Source organism: Neocloeon triangulifer, unplaced genomic scaffold (assembly GCF_031216515.1).
Source record: "Neocloeon triangulifer isolate White Clay Creek 2 clone unplaced genomic scaffold, ASM3121651v1 ptg000020l, whole genome shotgun sequence".
Lineage (NCBI taxonomy): Eukaryota > Metazoa > Arthropoda > Insecta > Ephemeroptera > Baetidae > Neocloeon > Neocloeon triangulifer.
This window is the reverse complement of record NW_026775561.1, coordinates 325,283-347,726: the sequence shown is the minus strand read 5'-3', so window position 1 is coordinate 347,726 and position 22,444 is coordinate 325,283. Positions and strand designations below refer to the sequence as shown.

Genomic DNA, 22,444 nt, shown 5'->3' with positions numbered 1-22,444 from the left:
TAATTTAAACTTAACACTTAAGAATATAAATTCATTTTTAATTTGAAATAAATTAAATTTTCTGTTTAAAATTATAATTTTTCCCTCGACCGAAGGTGAGTGCTTCTTTTTGCCCTCAGAACTTGTTATGTCCTTCATTTTTTGTGATTGCAGTTTCTGGCAGGACCTGATTTTTCCTCCTTGGAATTTGTTTTCAGGTAAATGCATCAATCTCCAACCCTGCCTCAATTTACTGTAAAAAATGCACTTTCCTGGTGTCCTGCCCTGCCAGGGAGGTGCATCGAACCTTTGCTCAGGGTATCTCGAGAGGCACCGTCCAACCGCCAACGGTCGCTGCTGCTCGGGACACGACTCGGCCCCCAACCCCCCTCCCCCCATTTGATCTCAGAGAAAGAGCATTTCGTGTTCGGCCCTTTTTCTGTTTCCAGGACAGACTGCTCGGCCGGACCTGGTTGCAAAGGGTTCTTCCCTGATTCTCATCCCGATTCGCACCAGTTGCATTAAAAAAAAGGTATAAAACTTAAAAGAAATTTTTATGAAACATCAAAATTTATTATTTTTGATTTTCTCTTTTCAAGGTTGTTTCTTTTGACGGAAGGTCTTGCATGCCCTGGAGCTGCTCAAAGGACTCTTCCTCTCTGGCCCCAGGATTTAAGGCTTTCATGTTGAATTGTTCTTTGTCCTCCACCTGCGCCTGAAGTTCCACCTTCGTGTTGCCCTGCCAGGGGGCGTGCTGAAGTACCCTGCTTCAGTGCGTCCTTGTGGACCGTACCCTGGGCTCAGGTCTTGTAGGAGGCCGAGTTGCAAAGCAATCTGCTTCGACCGACGCTTTACTGATTGATTGCTGCCTTGACGATCACGCCAGTCATTATGAAAAGGTACGTCTCCAATTTTCCTGGTATTAAAGTCCAGAGCACTAAAGCGCTGAGATTAATTAATTGAACCGTTCTTTAATTGGCCTTCAAGAAAGAAAATAAATTTCTAGATCCACACTTTGGAATTAATATTAAAGTAGTTAAATTAAATTAAAACTTATCGCTGGCACTGCGAGGTTCTTAATTGTAACAAATGGAATTATAGCCTCTTTTTCTTAATTTTTGCTTCCAAGCACACTCCGTATTCAATCTAAGAAACATTTAGTGCGCATCTAAAGAGATAAATTATCCTGGCCGAAAAACTTAATGAAATCATTAAACCCTCCTCCCAACCAAAGGCTGCGCATCCCAAAATTATGTTGCTACACGGCTGCCGCCAGAGCCATGGGGCCTTATAGCTCGGGCGGAAGACATCTTTTTTTTTGGCCAACATAATAGAGCTGATGCGTGGCCTTTGCTCCCAACATATAATGGGGAATGAATTCTTAAACAAGCAACCTTCTTTCTGTCTAAATACAATCGTATTATTTATTTTACAAAATTCTAAAGTCTTTTTTTAAAAGATACATTTATATAATTTTGTGAACATTAAAACCTTGCATAAAGAAATCTATCTCAACTTGCTTTTTAAATAAAAGGCATATGTCGCCTGCAATCTTTTGGCAGCAAAATTGAGATTTGCCTGCACTCTCCACTCTCCCAAGGACAAAGTGGCCACAACCCTCAGGGTCACGGCTTTCGGCGACACGGCCAACAATTTTGAACAGGTCAAGGGCTGGAAGAATTTATCTCTTCAACCGGAGGATCTCATGCAAATTATCGGGAAGTAAAAAAATGCTAAATTTCATCTCAATTTTCACGAGAAATTTTATTCAACTACGGAATTTTTGCATTAACAAATTACTTTTTCATGAAACAAAACGCGTCAACTTGAAGATGGAAAATGTTTGATTAAAAATTTGCAATTGAGTCACTTGAAAATTATCGAAAAATTGAAGTTGTCAGTGTTGTGCAAATTAATTTAATTAATCACAATAACAAAACTTAATTTTAATTGCGAATGGGTAATTATTTAAAAATTGTAATTCTTCCATTTGGATATGGACGTTCTGATTTCAAATTATAGTATGCATTTGTTTGGAGAATATACATTATTAAGAAATAATTTAGCTTCTTCTCACCAAGGCGCTTAACATGTAATGCAGACAGAGAGCAAACAAGAGGAATGGTAGTTTGTTAAATTAAATTAAATGCTTAAAGTTCATTAGAATTTCCTATTGCCTTGTTTTATTTCCTTTGAAAGTAAAGTTGTTCTGAAACCAACATAAAATCATTTTCTTTTTGGTTTGGGGTGGCTCACAAGTTTTGTTCCAGGAGGCCGAGTTACAATCAATCAGCCCCGATTGCCGCCGTGACTAATACACCAGTCAATATATGTTTTGGTAAGTTTTAATTTAACAAAAAAAAAAGCACCACCAAAATGCCTATATTTTTATGAACCGGCCATGCTTTGGCTTCTATTTAAGTGAGAAATGAAAGAATCTAGATTGCAACTCGCTTATGTAACTAAATATCATGGATAATGAAAATTAAACTCGTTCTAAATTGCTGAAAATGTAATTGAAGCACATTTCTTGGCTTCTCACCACTACCAAGAACCGTTGGTTTTTAGTCTAAAACTTTTGATGCGTTTTGAAGACGATTAATCATGTAATTATTATGCTGGCATGAAACCTTCTTTAAACCCTTTCAAAATAATTTGTTCATCAGTATTGTGGCAAGAACTATTGGGAAACAGCAATAGTTATGATGACACCTTCTATTTTGCACTTGAATATTGGAATTGTGAAAATTTGTTTTTTTGTTTCAAATAAGCTTGGCTTTCATTTTATTGTTTGCGAAAAAGCATTGGATAATGCAATATGAAATTGTCGAGAAAATGTCTTGCTTGCTCTCTAATTTTTATCGTATTCCTTTGTCATTTTCTTTCTAACTTTTTGTGTATATGGAAGAAGTTATTGACATATAATTAATTAGCCTCCAATTTTTTTGGCAGCGAAGTTGAGCTTCCAACCAGTGCCTGCGTTGTGGATGCTGGACGTGTACTTGAGGCGGACCGAGTTGGAATTGGCCGAGAACGGCGCCGGCATGTCCTGCAAGTAGGAAGAATTCTATTAATTATTATCCGAACACGAGATCGATATTGTACATTTCCGCACAACTGCGTCCGGAACACATCCTGTCCGTCCGAACTGCTCATCTCGAAAATCTTCAAATAGTCCGAGTTGCAGATTTCCTTCGGGCCGAGATTGAAGGCTGAAGGAGCAAAACGAATTTTTAATTAATTTTCAATTAATTAATCTTGCCTGTGAAAAAAATGGCGACGTAGGAACCCTCGGGCACCGTGATTTCCCAAACGCACTCGGCGTACGCCACGATTTTGCCAGGGTAGAGTGGGCTGGTCACGCTGCCGGCCACGTTCCGCACGATTCCGCCGCAACCGCGACCTGAAAATTAACAAACTCGGCTCAATTTAGAGTTGCTTTAACATTCACTGAAAATGAAATATCTGCACAGTAAAAAAAATTTACGGTTCTAGTAGATCTAGAGACAACAACTTTGTGACATTAATTATCCTCTCAACGAGATCTTTCCAACTACGTAGCACACACATAGGTTGGTCACTCAAGGTCATGGGTCACGTGGTGACCTTTGACCCAAGGACACCAAAGGTCATAGATATGCACATCATTCGATTTATCTAGTCAAGACGGTCACTTTTTGGCATTACCAATATGTGTCTAAAATCAACACAAAGAATTGCACAAAAATCACGGTTTTTAATCTCTTAATTTTATTTTAAATTTAATTAAAAATAAAAAGTACATCGCAATTTGACATAAATTACGTAAAATTTTACGAGAAATTGAATGGCGATGTCAAATTTGACATTTAGCAAGAGGCACATCCTTAAATTTGAGTTTGAAATTTTTATATAAATGACCTTTGACCTTCAAATTAATTTATTTTTGGCGATACTGGCGAGACAAATTCAACCTTGTCCGAATTTTCATTATGCGACCACTGGCAGTCGAGATAATGAATTTTTTATTGCAAAATGTCCCGTAAAACCTGCAATTTTGAAAAATTTTGAGTTTGCCCTCAAGTCATGAAAGCCACGAAATTTTCAGGAGTTCAAATTTAGATGGATAGTAAAATAAATGCTAAAAAAACAAATTGGAATTGCAAACCCTTGTCGGAAGTGGTGTAGGTGGCGTCGAAACCCTCCTCGGCCCAGAACGAGTTTTGATTGGCGGCGATGAGCAAAGCGGGCCCTGAGGAGAAGACGGGGTTGGGAACGGTGACGCCGCAGTACTCGGCCAAAACGTCGCCAGACTTGGACACGCCGTCGTAAACCTGGACACCCCGTTTAGTAAAAAAAAAGAAAATGCTCAGGCTAGGAATATAAAATTACCCTGTAGGTTGAGGATCCGTTGCAGGAAGTGGCGTTCGAGAGGAAATTCTTGCGGTACGAGTAGAGTTCGGAGAAGTAGAGCGCGATGGTCCTGTTGGGCTCGGTCGTGATCAGAATCGAACACTCGCCTTTGAATTTGTCGTCGGTCCGGCCCTGGTAGTGGATTCGGCCAAAGTCCTTTGTGAAATTCCGGCTGCAGCCTAAAATCGAATTTTTTTGTTTTAAACAGAAAGAGGAGATTTAAAAATCAAAATTCATGTTACGGGCGTATTGGTACTGCAGTTTGAAGCCTTTGCCGGCCACGGCGTTGTTGGTCGAGAAAATCACGTCCACTGCTTTGGTCCTCGAGTACCAGTCCAAATAATAACCCTTTCCGCAGTAAATTGACTCGTGATTTGCATCTGCTCGGGGCTGTTAAAAAAACGATCCAAGAAAAAAGTAATACAAATTTTAATCCTGCTAAAAGAAGCGGGAAAAATTATTTCAAAAAATCATAAAATAAATTATTCTCAAACTCAAAATTCCACCTAACATTTAAAATTATCAGAATATTGAATATATACATAATTTTTATTATTATTATTATTTATTCTACTCTTGATTCCAAGAAAATAATTTCAAGCCTCTACCATGTAATGGGCAATTCTGCCGGACTGAGCCGCTTCCAGTCCCGTGTAAACCACTTCGTCGAACTCACTCGGCTCCTAAATTCAATACAATTTTTTTATACAATTTTTTTTTAAAAAAAATTGTAATTAAATTTAATGGAATTTACAGCGTTTTCTGTGATGACGAGTCTGTCGTTTTGGCAGCCGGTGGAAGTTTCCAAGTCGAGTTCCATCAGGTGGATGTCGATTCGCCTCGTCTCGTTGCCGCGGATCTTCCACCTGCACCGCACATTGCCAGGGTAGGTGGCTCGCGAGTCGTACCCTGGCAACGTCAGTTCGCGCACCGTGTCGTCCACCGTCAGCATCGGCGGCCCGCAAATCGCTTTATAAACAAATTTATTTTAAAAAATCGGCCAAAATCAAAATTTACATTGTTCTTTGGCGACGACGGCCTGGAAACCGGAGTCGCTCTCAAAGTCGTCGCTCACGAAGCGCACGTACAAGCGGTTGCCGGACGAAGTGATCGCGCTCGGACGTTTGTTGCCGCAGAAGCGTCCGAGCAAAGGCGAAAATTGATTGATGCCGTCGCGCACCTGAAAGCCAACTTTTTCCATTTAACAAAGCAATCTTTGTTAAATCTTCATCATTTTTTTTTTTTATTTCCATTCGACCAATTGGAAAAAAAGTAATCATTTTTTGATTAAATTTATTAATTTTATCTTTGTTTCACATTTGTTTATCATTTTCCAATACTTTTTAATAAGCTCTGCGAAAATTAATTTTGAAAAATCTCTTTGAATTTTGATTATTTCAATTTTTTGGTTCTTTTCATTCTCAAGTTTTACTTAAATTTGGTTTAGTTGTTTCTCAATTTTATTTGTTATTTGATTCAATTTAATTTAATTGCAGAAGTGGATTTACAATTAGTTCAAATTTGGTAAATCTGTAAAAATAAAAATGGTTTATTTGTTTCGTGTGGAAAAATCATACCTCGAGGAAGTCGCAGTCGCAGCTCGCGTTGGTCAGGCTGCGGTTGCAGTCTTTGACGGCGAAGCTGTTGAAGGTCATTTTGATGATCTGACCCGCGTCGCTTTTGACGAACCATCGGCAGTCGAGCATGTTTTCGTACGCGCCTCCGACTCCTCGGCTCGAGTATGATCCGATCGTCCTTTGCGTGCTCCGGTCCAACGTGATTTGACCTCCGCAGCCAACACTTTCACCTTAAAATTGAAAATTACAAAGAAAAATAGTCAAAATTTTAAAAAGAGGAGAAATTTGAAAAGAGATTTCTCAAAATTCTTAGGATCTTTAGAAGTTTTATCACAAAAGAATGCAAATTTTTTTTCTGGATTAAAGGAGATAAATCACGAATCTATTTCTTGAAAAAGTCTAACCAAATGTTGATTTTTTTATTTAACCTTTTGAGATTATTTCAGATTAGACAAAATCTTGCAAACTTTGAGCACAATTGATGGTGTTTGTATTTTTCAAATGAAATTAATTTTTTCCAATATTTTATAGGAAATACATTATTATTTTTACATATTTAATTTATAAATAGCTATGTTCTTTTTAATTAATCATAACCTCAATCCCACTTTGGTAACACTAATTTAATTAACTTAAATATATATTCATTTTTCCAACTTATTATAAGTTCTGATTATTCAAAATTTCTTAATTTTAATAAATTTTTTTCAAGAATACAAAAAGTTTAAATAATAAATGAATTTACAAAAATTATGCAAACAGGAATTTTTAAATAATATTCTATTGTTAAATAAAAGTTGATGCATTTTATTCTAAATTTATTCTCACCATATGTGAATGAAACGGCGACGGAGAACGGGTTCGTCCTCATGTAGGTGCGGAAGGCGATGTAGTTGAGGGTGAGGACGTTGCCCTGGGAAACAAACACCCTCTGGTCGTCGCTCACGTTTCCGCAGAAGGTTGCAATCTTCGCCTTCGGGTCGGTCGCGGTGCCGTTGAACAGCTGAATCGAACTCAGGACGCACTTGTTGCTTCTCCTCAGGTTGATTTCCTCGAACCTGCGACTAAGTTTAGAAATTTCCTTCGACAAAAACTTGTGCACTCACTTCAGAAGCACGTTCTGCTTGTCCGGCGCGAAAATGCGCCAAGTGCAGCTGATGACGTTGACGAACTGAACCGAAAAGAGGTTCGGAGTCAAAACTGTCGTTTCGTTGATGTCGCCGCCGCAATCTTTGCGATTATTCAAATTAGATTCTGTTTTTAGAAGAGAAGAATTATTTGCAAACCCTCCAAGACGTAGTGCATGCGGAAGCCTCTCTTTTCAATCCACTTGTCGGTCTGGAACCTGATTGTGAGGATGTTGGTGGACACGCCGTCCGGAGGCGCGTCCTGGCCGCAGTACGCTTGCGTCGAAAAAGTCGTGATTCTGCTGCGACCTTTCGAGGGCGAAAACTTGGCGATGCTGACGTTGTCGTACCGGCAGTCTTGGAATCCTAGTGAATTTTTGTTTTCACAAAATATCTTAATTTTTGCCAACTTTTTTTGTTACCCTGTTCGAGGCTGAAGTCGACAAAGTCAAACTTGATGGCCTTCCTGGGCGCGGAAATCGTGTATTTGCAGTTGAGCATTTTTCCGTAATTGCCAGGGTAGCTCGGGGACGAGATGTACCCCTCTCTGGCCGTGAATACGCCGCCGCAGTTCACACTCCAAATCGCCTGAATTTGTACAAATTTTATTTAAACACAGCAAATAATTTGTTTCGGATCAAATTTGTCAATATTCATTTGTACCAGCAATGAAAATTAAATTATGATGAGATCTGCAAGGTCAAATGTCAATTTTTTTTCAAAATGGGTCATTTGTGAAAAGGAACAAACCACGAAACCGTCGCCTCTGGTCGCGTTGTCACTGCGGAACAAAACTTTCATCCTGTTTGTGGTCGAGTTGAAGGGTTTGGGGATTTCTCGACCGCACGCTCTGCCCAGAGATTTCCAACCATTGTTGACAAAATCAAACACCTTCAGCAACAATTATCTATTATAAGCTAAAAAACTTATTTTAAAAAAAAAATTCATGCCTCCAAGAAGTCCTTGGTGCATCCTGAACTGGACTCGATGTAAAACCTGTTGATGAACCTCAACCCCACCTGGTATCCCTCGTCAACCACGATCTCCCAGTTGCATTCAGAGTTGTTTGGGTACAACTTTGGATAACTGGGCGACGCGATCAGGCCTGTGTGAATATGGAAAATCCCTCCGCAGCCTGCATATTGCATTAATTATAAATTATAAAGTCTTTTTTTTAAATAATAATTTCGATTTGCCTCTTTGGACGAGCATTGTGCTGAGGAGGAAGTGGCTGGCGTTGTTGACGTTCTTTGAGCCGTGGTACTCGACGTAGAGCGCGTTGGATTGCGCCAAAATGCTGGCGGGTGGAAGGTTTTCTCTGCAGAAGCGGCCAATCAAAGGGCGGTTCGAGGTCAGCCCGTTGTAAATGCTGAGGCTCTGCTCGGAGCAGTCGGACGTGAAATTGAACACGGCGAAGGTCAGCTGAAATTTTCAAAATCAAGACTTCTTGATAATAATTTGAGAAAATCGTTACGTTGATCTGTCCGTATTGATAGTTGAGGCTCCAGCCGCACTCCATGCCCATGTTGGCGGGGGAGGAAATGTTCTCCATGGGGCCCCTGAGCAAACCGCCGCACTCGTAAAACTGGTACCACAGGTTGAAGTCCACCTTGTTGTTGGCGTCGTTCTGCCTCGCCGTGATTTGGGTCGACGGGTACGGGTTGGTCACGATCTTGGGCGCCGTGATCGTGTCGCAAATTTGGGCAATCGGCAAGCTTTCTGCAAGTTTCAAATTTTGAAAATTCTCTTTTTAAACATTTGATTGAAATTGCGCGCGCACCTGTTCCAATGATCAAGGCGCGGGACGATCGGAAGCAGGACGATTCCTGGGTGCTGTTCATGGTGGTGTTGTGGATGGTCATGGCGAAGGTGCCTTTGGGGGAGTCGGGGGGCATTCGTCGGTTCCACACACAGAATATGGACGACATGTTCACTTTTGGGAAGCTCAGCGAGCCGAAATTTTGCACAATGTTGCCTTCGCAAACTGAAATTATTCAAACAAAATTATAACAACGTGTTGATTGCAAAAATTAGTAACCTGTCGGCAGGTCTGAGGAGAACTTGAGTTTGAATCCTCTGTGGTTGGAAGTGTGCCAAGTCAGCGACTGAACCAGCACTTTGTTGCTCGAGGACGAAACTTCCGCCAGGTTTTCCCCGCCGCAGTACAAACCGATCGGCAAAATGCTCAGGTGGCCGTTGTAAATCTAAAAATTTTCGAGACTAGCAAAAACGTAATTAATATTTATTGTAAAAAATCACTCCGAGCCATTGTTGGCAGCCGCTTTTGGATCCTGCGAGGTCAAAATCTATGAACTCGATTTTAATTCTCCGCCCCTCGGGCACGGTGACGACCCAGTTGCAAATCTGGCGTTTCGATTGCGACCCTGGGTACCCTGGACTGACGATCTCGCCCTCGGGAGCATTAATAACCCCTCCGCAATCTGAGGAAAAAATAAACAAGAATAAGAAAAACGCCTGCAGAAATTGAAGTTAGGCTTTCCGCGGCGCATAGTTGTCAAGCGGGCTGCCTAACAACTCAAAAAATCATTTTTACATTTTATTTGACAATGAGTGAAATTTTAATTACCCTGGTGCATGGCTTTGTAGGTGAATTTGAAGTATCTTTTGGCCGCCCTGCCGATGCCCCTGGTCGAGTTCAGAATGAGAATCAACTCTTCCGTGCCAGTGCTGACCCAGGTTCTGTTCATTGACGAGCCGCAGTATCTCGGGTGATTCAGCGACTGCGCCACCAAGGAGTTGTTGTTGGTGCCGGTCATCAGGGCCTCCCTGACCTCGACGTAGTCGGACGAACAGTTTTCTCCGCTCGATTCCATGTTGAACGAGTCGAAAGAGTAGCTGATCAAATTCCCTTCCGATGCCACAATTCTCCACACGCACACTTTCGGCATGTTGTCGTTTTTCTCAGGCACCTCGATCGTGTTGAAATCGTTTGTGAAAGTTCCGCCGCATTCGTCTGCTCGGCAAAACAATTGAAAAATGATAATTTTAATAGCAGAAATTTTATTCAAATATTGAAAGCGGCACAAAAAATAGTTTTAAATTTTTAAGCAAATGAGATTTTTTTATTATTTTGCATCAAGTAAAATTTATCGATCAGTCAATTAAATCACTACAATATTTATTAGGACTTGTATAATTTTGTGAAATATTCCATTATTATTAAATTTGTTCAAATTGGAAAAAATTTGAAATTTCACCTACCAAGTCTGATGTCCGCTATAAATCCGTTCTTCGGTTCAGCGGCCGTGGTGACAAAGCGCACGAAAAGTGCGTTGTCTGAAGTCAAAATCGAGTTGGGCTTGTTATTGCAAAATTTGCCCAAACTCGCCGCGATGGCCGAGCCGCCGTCAAAAAACTGAACGTACGAAGCTGCGCACCTGCTTGATCAATTGAAAATATAATAATTTGATTCAGAAAAAAAAATATCATAGCCATACCCTCTTGAGTAGACCATGCTGATGGGTTCGTTGAAGTCGACCCTGAGGCTGCGCCCTGACGGAGCCAGGAAAACCCACTCGCACTCGGTGTTCGTGGGCGGCGGATTCGGGTGGTTGGGCGTCTTGATGGTCACAGATTTTATTCCACTCTCCTCCGTAAAAGTGTAACGACCTCCGCAGTTGGAGGAACTTTCTTGCCACGTCAGAGTGAACCCATTCTGCAATATCAAAATCTCTACTCATTCAAAACAATCGGAACTCATTTCAAACCTCCACGTTGTCTTTCCTGACTTTGAACCGCACAAAGAGCACATTTCCGATCGTCTCAATCGTGCCGGTCGGAGGCAGATTTCCACAGAATATGTTTTGGTAACTCGAGTCCGAGTTGTTGGTCACCACATTTCGAAACTAAAACAAAGATTATACATTCAAATTCAAATGTCATTAGAATGTCAAGGGAGTGTTTTCCTTTCTTGGATTAATGATTATACATAAATGAATTTTAAGAAATAATAAATAATACCAATAAATATTCCTCAGGACATCCCGGCCTATTGTTGCTTATGTTGATTTGACTAATGTCAACCTTAATCGTCCTCCCAGCCCGGACTGTAATGTTCCATTCGCAAGTCGTGACTAATCCCTGCGGCAATGTCTGAGTCAAATTGTAAATTTTCAGGGTGCCACTCGATCCTTCTAAATTCCCCCCGCAAACTGAAAAGTTAAATTAGTAATAATTATAACAAATAACGTAATTATTATAGTAATTTAGTTCTGTTATATGTGAAAGTATAATTGATTTTAGAAATATAACATTATATTTTATATTTAAATTAAATAATGTCAAATAATAATATCAAATAAATTAAAAAAAAATTTAATAGATTTCATATGATTATTATGAAATATTAATTAAATTAATAATAAAAATTTAATTAATTATTTGAATTACAATTTAATTGATTTTAAATTTCTAGATTAAAAAATAATAGGCGGTTTACTTTTTAATTAATACTTATCTTTTAAAATTGGCGGTAATTTTTGAATTATTTGTATATTTAATTATGAATTTAATATTTAATATATATTGCGATATAGTGTTTAAATTAAATTAAATGCTAATGTTACTATTTAAATAAAATATTTTTTATTAATGAGTCAAATGACTAATTAAGTCATATCTAAAATAATATATTAAGTTAATATAGTTTGTATTTTACAAAAAAAAAATTAATTAAATATTAATTATTCAAATCAAAATAATTATAATTTAAAAAAACCTGCCTGACACTGCGGTTGCAGAAAACCCTGTTTTGTTTCTGCCTGCGTCCGACCTGAAGACAACCTTCATCGTGTCAGTTGAGTGCACGCCATTTAGTTGGGTCGCATTGGGGCGACAGTATTTTTGAATGAGGGTCCAGTCATTCGAAATTTTTGACCCTGTAAAGCTTTTTCATTTTTTAAATTGTCTTTTTTTAATTCATTTGTATACCCGAGTAAACATCGACGGCGTCGTAGTTACATCCTGCCGACTGTTCAACGTTGAGAGCGTTGAAATAGAGGGCCACGTGATATCCAGACGCAGTCTGGAATATCCACTCGCACCTCAGATTACTTGCGTATCCTCCTGGGTAGCCTGGACTGGTGAATTCAAAGCTTCCGTTTGTCAAACCGTTGGCGCCGCCGCAACCTGGAGATAAGCATAAATTTATTCCATAAAAAAAAGAATCATTTCCGTACCAGGGGTGATGGTTGGAGAATTGATCTGAGGTCTTCTTGGCTCAGCCACCCACTCGATCATAAACAAAGAGCCAAACCACATTGTTGTGGACCTGAAACTAATGTAAACGACATTTCCCGTGGACACGATTGGGCTTGGATTCGGTTGTTCTTCGCAGATTTCAAGCAGCTGTGGCGCCTTTTCGTCCCTGCCGTCGTAAATCTAAAGATATTCAACATAAACGCCGCTTGTAAAAAAGATAAAAAAAAAATACTCTGAAACTGGTGAGGCAACCAATTGAGTTCAGATAAATCTGCTTGAACGTCAATCGAATGACCTTTGATGGGCTGGCGATGACGCGCCACCAAAATTCGCCAGAGGTGGTGAAAAGCTTTGGGTACATCGGATTCGTAATTACGCCTTTGGCTCCAACCAACTCGCCACCGTGCACTGAGGTTTCATTGTTTTTATTGAAAAAATTTCAAATGTTTCTCTTACCAAGAGAATAGTGGGCCAAGAAGCCCCCGCCGACGGTCTGGTCGTCGCTCTTGAATTTTATCCACAGTTTGCTGCTAATTAAGATGTCGCTAGGAATGTTCGTGCCACAGTATACGCCGATCAGAGGATCTGCTCCGGTGGTTCCCTGTCTGATCTCCAGATAATCATTGTTGCAGCCGTCACTCAATTCCAAGTCGAACATTGAAAATGTCAGTTTCAAAAAATTGCCTGTAGAGATGAGGCAGAAAGAAAATTATTTATCCATATTTGTTAAGGAAAAAAATATTTGAAAAAATTCTTTTCCGCTCTTTTCCAAAAATTAAATGACGGGTTTTTTGTGCGCTTACCTGGGGATGCACCAAGTATCCAAATGCATTCCGTGTTGAGTTTGTAGCTTCCTGGATAGCCTGCAGTGGCAAACGAGCCTTCCTCGGAGGTCAAAGACCCTCCGCACGCTGAGGAAATTATTTTTAACTTAAATTGAATTTTGATTAATGTAGAAATTTACCCGTGTCTTCGACTGAATAAGAAGCAGTAAAATGCTTCGGCATCATTTTCCCGCCCAAAGTGACCAAATTGACGGTCAGCGCTTGGCCATTGCTGACTATGTGTGGGGGGATTTTTCTGCTGCAGTATTTGCCAATCAAAGGCGCCGACAAACCGATTCCGTCTCGCACTTCCAAAAACTGCAGGAGGCACGTGTTGTTGTTGAACGAGTACGATTCGTCCACGTCCAGGTGCGTCAAGGATAGCGTTACTCTTGATGCTAGAATTTTGTGATTAACATAATTTTTGGAATAATTGTTTTATTTACTTGGTATCTTTGAAATAATTGTCCAAGTGCAGTTGTTTGTCAATTCCATTTCGTCGTCCGATCTGTCCTGCATCTCGGTGCTTTTCAAAAAACCGCTCCCTGAAGTTTCAATGGTTGCCCCACAAGTCTGTTAGATTTTGCGTGAAAAAAATTTTATGTATCAAGCATTTGCATTCACTTACAATTTGATACTCGGCTTCGAATCCTCTCACTTTTGTTTCGTTGGAAGTGACAATTCTGACTAATAGAAAATTGGATTTTGAAATTATCGCAGAAATGTTTTTGTCCCCGCAGAGCTTTGCCAAGGGCGGCACTCTGTCGTTATAGCCATCCCACACCTATTGCATACCAAAATATACATTACTCATATTTCTGATTTCCATATTGGGTCTCACCGCAACATACTGCCTGTCGCACGAATTCCCCACCATTGGCACGTGGAATTCAGTGAAATTGAGCTTCACTCTGTAATTGGCGTCCACAGAGACGAGCCAATTGCAAACGGCATTTTGAGGGAAGTATTGGCTTGTGGAACTGGTGCTGACGAAGCGACCTTTCTTTCCGTTGATCTGCCCTCCGCAGCCTTATAACATATCTCGATTGAAAATGAAATTATTGAAAACCGGTGAAAAAACCTGTTTGGAGTTGTCTGAAATATGCAGAAAAACCTCTTCTGCCGAGAGAATGGTCGCTCTTGAAGTAGACTGTCATGTACCTGCCCGCTGACACAACCTTTTGAACAGTTTCGTGCGTTGAACACGTTTGCAGCAAAAGCGGAGACTTGTCGTCCGGTCCCCCAAAAACCTAATTTAAAGTTGATTCATCAATTAAAATTTGGAAAAAGTTTTTCGTACCTGAACGTAGTCAAACGCACAGTCTGCAGACAATTCCATGTGCAAGTCCGTAATCGTAAGTTCAACGCTCTTTCCCCAATCCACTGCAATTTCCCACCGGCATTCAGTGTTTTTAGGATAGTTGTTTGGGTAGTTTGGAGACTGCAGAGTGCCGTACGGCGCTTCGAATCTGCCACCGCAACCTTTTGAACGCGTTTCCAAATATGAGATAAATTTGAAATTGGCTTTTTCAATTACCATGCACAACCCACTCCAGCCTAAAGCCAGAAAGGGCAACGCTGAAGTCTGTGACGAAATCCACGTAGAGGGTGTTGAATCTGGACGTTATTACTCCTGGTTGATCCTCACTTGAGCAATACTTTCCAATCACTTCGGTTTGATTGTTATCGTTGGCAGTTCCACTCCTCAGCTGATTTGAAAAGATAGACAAATTAATTGAATAGTCATTTGTAATTAACGTACTTGAACATAGTCAACAGAACAGTCTGCCCCGATTTTTTCCAGAGCAAAGTGCGAGAAGGAAACGTTGACTTGATTTCCGGGTGGAGCAGAAATGACCCACGTGCAGTTCGAGTTGTGCGGGTAGTCGCCTGGGAAATTGGGGCTCTCGATCACTCCTCTGTGTCCCGTCAGGAGGTTGTTGCACTCTGTGGAATTTCCTACATGCATCTTTTCACTTGACATTATAAACATGTTTTCACCTGTGTCGTATCTTAAGCTGAAGCCTCGCCCAGCCTCGGAGGCGTCAGTCCTGAACATGACCCAAAGCATATTTGAAGTGGAGGTTATTTGTCTGTTTGAGACCTTGGAATTGCAGAGTTTGGCCAGCATTGGGTCGTTCACTGAGTCACCGTCTCTAAACTGAAGAAAATTTGGAATTTTAGCATTTTTCGTTGAAATAATAATAACCTCAATGTAGTCGTAGCAGGAATTTATGTCGTCAGCTTTCTCAATGTCAATGTCCACAACGGAGAGGGTAATTCTGTTCCCCTTGCTGGTGTAAATTTTCCAAAAGCATTCTGCGTTCACCCCATAGGGCTGGGGGTAGTTTGGAGACTCGATGTGGCCTGAGGGTGACCTCAGAATTCCGCCACAACCTGCGGGAGGTGAAAATTAGTGCTCGGAACTCTTTCGAAAAGGAAAAATTATGTACCAGAAGAAGCGCCATCCCAAATCGCTCTGAATCCCTTGGCAGTGAGCGAGTTGTCCGTGTGGAATCGAATCCACAAGAAATTGGTGTGAGACGGAATCACTGGAGGCTTCGTGCTGCCGCAATAAGTTCCGATCAGAGGAGAAGTTCCGCTCGGACCGTTTCTATAAAATTTTACTTTGCCATCAATATATTATTTCAAGATAATTCTCTAAACCTTATTTCAACATAATCGAAACTACAGTCTGATGAATTTTCCAGTTCGAAAGTTGTGAAGTTGAGACTTATTTGCTGGCCACTTTCGACTTGGATTAGGTAAATGCAATCTAAGTCGATTGCATAGCTTCTGGGGTAGTTTGGCGACTGAATCATTCCAGAAGCGGTGTAAAAAGTTCCTCCACAAACTGTGAAAAAAAATGCTTCAGAATGGGTGGGTAAAAGAAAAATATTGTCTCACGTTCTGATTGTTGTATCGTATTGTAAGATAAATCGAATTCCGTGTTGGACGCTGAAACCGTCTGATTAATCACAATCGTCATCATATTTCCTTGAGAGGTCAACATTGGAGGAAGTTTGTTTCCACAGTATCTGAATTTTAACATTTATAGTAAAAATAGTCTTAAAATTTAAGATTTTACCTTCCGATTTCAAGGCCTGAGCTGGAATTGTCAAAGACTTGGATGTAGTTGCTGGAGACGCAATTAGATTCGGGATTGGAAATGCTGCTCCAAACCTTTCTCCAGTTCAGGCGAATCACCAAACCACGCTGCACGTGGATCACGTACGTGCACACGTCGCCCTGAGTTTTTGAAGAAATGTCTCCGGTTTTGTTGGTCAAAATGCCCCCGCAGCCTTGAGAATAATTTATATATATCATAAAAATAACAAATTATTAAACGTACTCGTTTCAACAGTCGAGTAATTAGCGACGAATCCTTTGTAAGTTGCGCTCAAGTCGGTTTTGAATTTGATCCACAAGTAATTTCGGGTGGAAAGGGTGACTGGCGGCTTCTTGCTGACTACCCCGCAAAATCTTCCCATGAATTGCGAAGTCTCTTCTGCGCCGTCCCTGATCTACGAATCAATAATTATTTTTAATTCTTGTTAATCTTCAATGAATATTTAAATGTACCTCTACGTAGTCGTGGACGCAGTTGGCGTGTTGCTCGAGTTCAAAGTCGAGGAATTCGAGAATGATGGCCTTGTGCAGGGGTTGCGCGATCTTGTAAACGCACGTTCTCGAGTTGGGGTAGGTAAGTGGGTAGTTGGGAGACGAGAACATTCCGCTTGCCTCTGTGAAAACTCCGCCACAGGCTGTTGATTGAAATATAAAATTTTTTAAATTCTATCCTTAGTATATATCAAATTTATACCAGTTTCGTATTTGATTTTGAAACCTCTGGCCGTGGTGGACGCGTCGGTTTGGAAGATGAACAGGAGCTCGTTTCCGTTCGATGTGAAAGGGGCGGGAGGGACTTCTCCGCACGATTTGCTCACCAATGGACTGTTCTCGTTGGATCCTTCCCTTATCTGCCGAAATTTCATTAACTTTTGGTTTTAAAATAAATAAAAAAATTAATGTATGCCTCGAGACTGTCGTATTTGCAATCATCGGCCGATTCGATTTTGAAATCGCTGAAAACAACTTTGATGCGCTCGTTGATGGGCAGCTGGATCAAATATTCGCAGTACAAGTTGCCGGAGTACGACCTCGGGTAGTTGGGCGAAGTGATTTCACCCCTTTCGGACGTGTATATCCCGCCACAACCTTCCAGACCTGAATACAAATTTATAAAACCCACGTCTCGGAGAAAATTTTATTATAAATCGAACCGTTCATTTCAGCAAAGGTCATGTCGAATACTCCGCCGGCTCCTCGAGCCGTGTCATTGTCTGAACGGAAGCGGATGAACATGTGCGAACCGGACGAGGTCACCGGCGTTGCGTCCGACGAGTTGCAAATCTTGCGCAACAACCTGCTCGTGGCCAAATTTCCGTCGCGAATCTTAAAACGTATGAAATAAAAATTATATTTCCAAAAAATTAATTCGCATACTTCGATGTAGTCTCCACAGTTGGATGTTTGCTGCAGAACAAGGGTGAAAATGTTCAGCCGCACCCTCTTGCCCTGTCGCACCCTCACGTGCCAAACGCAGTCTCGGTTGATGGGGTAGGACGCAGGGAAACCAGGAGACTTGATCATTCCCTGGGCCTGCCCGGTGAAAATGCCTCCGCACGCTTCAGCAGACAAAAAAGTTAATTAAAATTAAAATTTTTTTTAATTGCTTACTTGGGTTTTTGGAAGACCAGCGAAAAGTGAAACTGGATTCGGGAGGGTGGCGCGGCGAGTGGTACCACAAGACGAGCGAATTGCCTGTCGTGTTGATAGTGGCCGGGGGTGGTTTTTCCTTGCAAAAGGTTCCCACCGAAGGCGACGTTGGTCTCGGGCCGTCGTGAATCTATTTCAAAATCAAATTAATGAGAAGCTTAACTGAAATTAAAACTTCTCCTGTGTAAATTATTTGTTGACTGATTTGTTTTCCATCTTAATTGAGGTGATATGAACGAGATTTGGTGAAATTATTATCAAATTTGGTATGGCCAATTTTGAGTAAAAAATTATTTTAGAAAATTCCACTAAGCAACAATTAAAATTTCTGACATCTACAAATGCTAATTTAGTGGAAAATGAACCTTTTTTGCAAAAGCCTCTCCTTAAATATAACTTTTACAAATATTTTAATTTACCTGGACCCAGTCCTCGGTGCAGCTGGGGCTGAGGGAAATTTGGAAATCGGAGAAAGAGCCACTGACGATTTTGCTCTCGTTGACCGTGACGTGCCACAGACAGTTGAGGCCCGCGTTCGAGTGCTCGTCCTTGGTCGAAAAGGTTATCACGCCGCTGTCCTGATTGATCTCCCCGCCACAACCTTTCACAATATTCAATGAAAAATTGGAAATATTTCTGATTTCAGTGTCGTACTGGCTGCCCTGAATTGGCATTGTGGCCCAGCGAAGTTCTGGCCGCACCTGCAAGCGTAAGTTCCGTTTTGGGGCGCGCAAACGCCGCCGTTCTGACACGGATTTGGGTGGCAAACGTCCATGATCGGAGTTTCGCAAAACAGACCTGCCGTTTTTAGTTAAATTTAAGTTTCTCTAAGTTTTGACTTGCCCGCGTAGCCGGAATGACAGACGCAGTTGAAAAGAGTGGAATTGGAGAGGACGCAGTCTCCGTGGGCGCAGGGGTTGGGGGTGCACGCGTTCAGGGTGGGGGCGGCCCTGACGCACCCCTCCGGCCCGAAACCGATGCCCTGGTAGCCGGGGGGACACACGCACTGCACGAAAGCGGCGCCCACGTCTGAGATTCAAAATCAAATTAAAAGCTCAAAATTTTTGCGAATTTCCTTACTGGGGTTGTCGAAGCATCGGGCCATGGGGTGGCAACCCCCGTTGTTGGTTTCGCACGGTCTGCTGGCGGTGCAGGTCGTTCCGTCGCCTTTGAAGCCCGGAGGACACGGGCCGCACATCCGAGAGCCCTGCCAATCATTTTTCGTAATTTTTTATTTAATTTTGAATAAATTAAGCTTACCATCGTGTTGTAACAAGCGACTTTGGGGTTGTCGCTGCAGCCGCCGTTGTTTTCCAGGCACTCGTCGATGTCGCTGCAGTAAAAGCCATTTCCGGTGTAGCCTGAAATTTTCAAATGTTTATGCAACCTGCGCGTCACGTAAGTCGAGCGGAAAGTATTTTCAGCATTTGATATTTTTATTCACTTATGAAGGATTCAATTTAACAGAAAGAATTAAAAAATTTCTAAATTTGACAAAATTTCCCTTAAAAATAAGCTTGCAAAACACTAAAATTGAAACTTCTGAAGCTTATGAAATTTTTTATGCTGACCAACTTTTTTATTTTATTTTTCCATCTTTATTGGAGTTATATGAACTGGAGTTGGTGAAATTTTTATCTATTTTGAGGGAAAAATTATTCCACAAAATCCCATATGAATAAATTTTTTTTAGTCGCTCTTATAAAAGTTTGAATATTTCTGTTCTTGTTATTAATTTTAAAAGGAACGCAGCCTGTGCAGTTTTGATGATTGATTGGTAAGTTTACCTGCGGGGCAGGCGCCGCAGAGGAAGGCGCCGGGCGTGTTGATGCAGGGCACGGCCGGACTGACCGAGCAGGCCGGTCTGTGCAGGGCGGCGCATTCGTCCACGTCCTCGGTGCACGCGCCCGTCACCTCGTTTTTCCTCCAACCCTGCGCGAGAAAAAATCGAGCCAATTAATGGATAGAAATTTTGAAAGAAAACTTTATCCGAAAAGATAAATTTTTTTTTATGAAATTAAAGAAAATAATTCACCTGCTCGCAGAGGCAGGAAAAGGTGCGTCCGGCCACCCTTTGAGGGATGCACGTGCCGTGGCCGCACAGCTCGGCGGCCGAGGCGCTCGAACAGTTGCTCAGCGACGGTAGCGTGCAGTGCAGACCGGAAAACCCGTCGCCGCATAAACACCTGATTTTTAATAAAGTTTTGAAATATTTAAGGCTGATATGAAATTGGAGACGCACTCGTAGCTCCCTGGCTTGTCCCGACAAGTGGCTCCGTTTTGGCAGCCCAGGTCCGTCCCTGCGTACCTCGCACACTCGTTTATGTTCACCTCGCAAGTCGGACCCTATTTTTTTTTATTATTATTATTAAAATGAGTCAAATTTTCATTGGCAAGGACGAATAATTATGTTTGTCTAGTTTCTGTTGAGAAAACTATAGCAAAGCGAAGAAAAAATCTGCGCTTAAAATTAAACCTGTTGTAAAAATAATTAAAAACAGTTGGAATTTTTGCTGGAAATCCACCCCTGTCATTAATATTGCGCTTTAAAGTATGTAAAACACGAAAAAAGAATTGAAAACCAGGATATTCTGGAATCTTTTTTTGATATCATAAGAAAAAAAGGGTCTAACAAGTAATGTTACACGCCGATTTTGATTAATGTTGGTATGCAACTTGCACTACCCTTGGGTGTTCTGGAATGGCTATCAAAAGTTGCCCAATTTCACAGGGGTTGGTAGTTTCCATTCAAACGCATGTCAAAAATGATAAAATGTAGGCAACAAAAGCGTCCTCTGTGTATATATTTTGCATACTTTCGATTTTTCCAAAGTAATTCAAATTACATGGAGTTTAAATGGCAAAAATTGAACAAGGACAATTGGGCAAAAATTAATGGCCGTTCTGGGGTACCAATGGGCAGTAGAAGTTGTACACCAATTTCATCAAAATCGGGGTGTCTCATCTCAATACCATTACTTGTAAGGAAAATTTTGTTTGGTTTCAAAAGATAATTTGAATTAAAAAAAAAAATAAACATCTCATTCCCTTGGCATTGAAAATTACACTAAAAATTTTAATATTATAATATAATATCATTCATTCAAATTTTAATGAGGGCGATCCAAAAGGCTTACTTGGCCCGGTCTAAATTAACCTGGCCCGGTCTTATTTAACCCACCATTCAATTTTGCTGGTGGGCTAAATTAGCCCGGGGCTAAGTCAAGCTAGCCTGGGCCAGGTTAGGCTTTTGGATCGCCCTCATTATTATTAAAGATATCAAGTTTTGCCAATTTTTTGAATAGCTTAAATACAAGGCATAAAAATATTAGTTTTAAAATTATCACAAACCTATTTCAAGGAAATTTAATTACATAAAAACGTTTTTTCCTTGATGATTTATGCAAAATTTAGATTAAAATTTGAAATGCAATTTTCCTAAGAAGTATTCTTCAAAGCTAGAAACTCCATTAAGAGTTGATTAAATTAAATAGTGAATTTGGTTTTAACTTATTTATTTCTAAATTTTTACTAACCTCCCAACCAGGAGGGCAGCGACAGTAAAAAGCATTGTATGCGTCCTCGCACGTCCCGTCGTTCTTGCAAGGATTTTCTCTGCACTCGTCTCTTCGCAGATTCCTTCTCATCAAATCGAAATTCCTTTCCAGTTTTTTCAACTATTCAAATCAGTTATAATTTTTAATTGAAATTGAATTAAATTAAAAATCGAACCCTGGTTGTAAGAGTGCGGAATTTTCCAGCCACGCTCCGCTTCGTAAGCGTCTGAAGCAAATTTATTTTATATTAAAGTAAAAAAAAAAAAAAAAGGAAATTAACCGACCAGATTTTTGGTCACGTTTCCGACTCGCCCTTCGAGCAGGCCGGTTCTCTGCGACACTCCCCCGTCCCTGAAAATCTCCTCGGACAAGAAAGTCAGCGACTTTTGCATTTCGTCGATGGTGCTTTCTTGTAGTTTTCCGAGCGCCGTCACCGCCGATTTGGCCTGAAATTTTTTTAATCAATTTTTACTTGCGGACTTTAATTTTAAATTCACCTCGGAAACGAGTCCAATCAAATTCTCGCCGTTGATGTTGACGTAACTTTGCGAGCCAGACGTTTTCAGGGTGATGTTTTTGTCGATCGCACTCAGAATTATTAAGTTTCCATTCTGCGTTCGCAATCGTGGCCTGCGTTTTCAAATAAAATGTTATATACAATTTTCCCTTAATTCGATGCAATTGCAATTTTAATTATAAAACTTACTGCCTCTGGTACTGCGCGTCTCCGATTTTGAAATTGAGAAAGCACAGGAAGAGCAAAAGCAGCTTCGAGGCCGCCATTGCCCTCTGAAATTAATTAAATTTGCCTTTGTCGCGACCGGGACAATCCTGATGTGCACTTGACGAAAATCGAACACAGACTGGTACGGCTGCGGACAATCCGTGCTAGGGCGTCGAGGGGCGGAAAATCTTATCTTTCCTCGCGCCGCGCTCATCGAATTACTGAAATTTGCAGCTTTTTAAAACGCCCACACCAGTTGTCAGAT

At 40.9% G+C, this 22,444-nt stretch overlaps 1 protein-coding gene and 1 long non-coding RNA gene across 3 annotated transcripts; one reads left to right on the top strand and one right to left on the bottom strand.

Moving 5' to 3' along the window:
- Window positions 1-422: 422 nt before the first annotated feature.
- LOC132204097 (uncharacterized) lies at window positions 423-2,324 on the top strand. Its single transcript, XR_009442510.1, has 3 exons — window positions 423-511; window positions 579-878; window positions 2,250-2,324. It is a non-coding gene; the product is annotated as an uncharacterized LOC132204097 (long non-coding RNA).
- On the bottom strand, window positions 1,395-22,307 carry LOC132204094 (cubilin-like). Of its 2 annotated transcripts, XM_059632353.1 has the most exons (66): window positions 22,162-22,307; window positions 21,953-22,085; window positions 21,740-21,901; window positions 21,631-21,681; window positions 21,435-21,575; window positions 20,141-20,244; window positions 19,934-20,084; window positions 19,686-19,830; window positions 19,159-19,259; window positions 18,979-19,105; window positions 18,742-18,927; window positions 18,553-18,696; window positions 18,318-18,499; window positions 17,860-18,028; window positions 17,626-17,807; window positions 17,403-17,574; window positions 17,156-17,346; window positions 16,943-17,099; window positions 16,702-16,883; window positions 16,472-16,643; window positions 16,208-16,421; window positions 16,027-16,157; window positions 15,787-15,973; window positions 15,573-15,733; window positions 15,329-15,516; window positions 15,121-15,280; window positions 14,882-15,066; window positions 14,657-14,828; window positions 14,420-14,601; window positions 14,201-14,369; window positions 13,961-14,148; window positions 13,748-13,903; window positions 13,566-13,692; window positions 13,260-13,517; window positions 13,099-13,206; window positions 12,752-12,979; window positions 12,528-12,703; window positions 12,274-12,475; window positions 12,026-12,223; window positions 11,818-11,973; window positions 11,057-11,247; window positions 10,804-10,941; window positions 10,534-10,751; window positions 10,298-10,473; window positions 9,663-10,049; window positions 9,335-9,516; window positions 9,114-9,279; window positions 8,856-9,059; window positions 8,550-8,794; window positions 8,272-8,497; window positions 8,026-8,210; window positions 7,826-7,966; window positions 7,498-7,663; window positions 7,235-7,441; window positions 7,055-7,178; window positions 6,777-7,006; window positions 5,949-6,178; window positions 5,389-5,551; window positions 5,126-5,340; window positions 4,980-5,054; window positions 4,614-4,761; window positions 4,351-4,550; window positions 4,127-4,292; window positions 3,242-3,382; window positions 3,085-3,191; window positions 1,395-3,028 (listed from the first exon to the last, which is right to left on the bottom strand). In XM_059632353.1, exons 1-66 carry the CDS (start codon window positions 22,236-22,238, stop codon window positions 2,909-2,911), a joined length of 11,226 nt encoding a protein of 3,741 aa, XP_059488336.1. In that variant the 5' UTR covers window positions 22,239-22,307; the 3' UTR covers window positions 1,395-2,908. The 2 variants fall into 2 exon arrangements, with proteins under 2 accessions (XP_059488336.1, XP_059488335.1); XM_059632352.1 differs by having other exon boundaries at window positions 15,121-15,516.
- Between the last annotated feature and the right edge of the window lie 137 nt (window positions 22,308-22,444).

Excerpts from the sequence above, each read along its gene's own strand:
- LOC132204094 (XM_059632352.1), bottom strand. The coding sequence starts at position 22,238 with ATGGCGGCCTCGAAGCTGCTTTTGCTCTTCCTGTGCTTTCTCAATTTC. Across the intron at positions 11,248-11,817 it reads TTCTGCAACCGCAGTGTCAG|TTTGCGGGGGGAATTTAGAA; the intron begins GCAGGTTTTTTT and ends TTAACTTTTCAG. Across the intron at positions 9,060-9,113 it reads CTCCTCAGACCTGCCGACAG|TTTGCGAAGGCAACATTGTG; the intron begins GTTACTAATTTT and ends GAATAATTTCAG.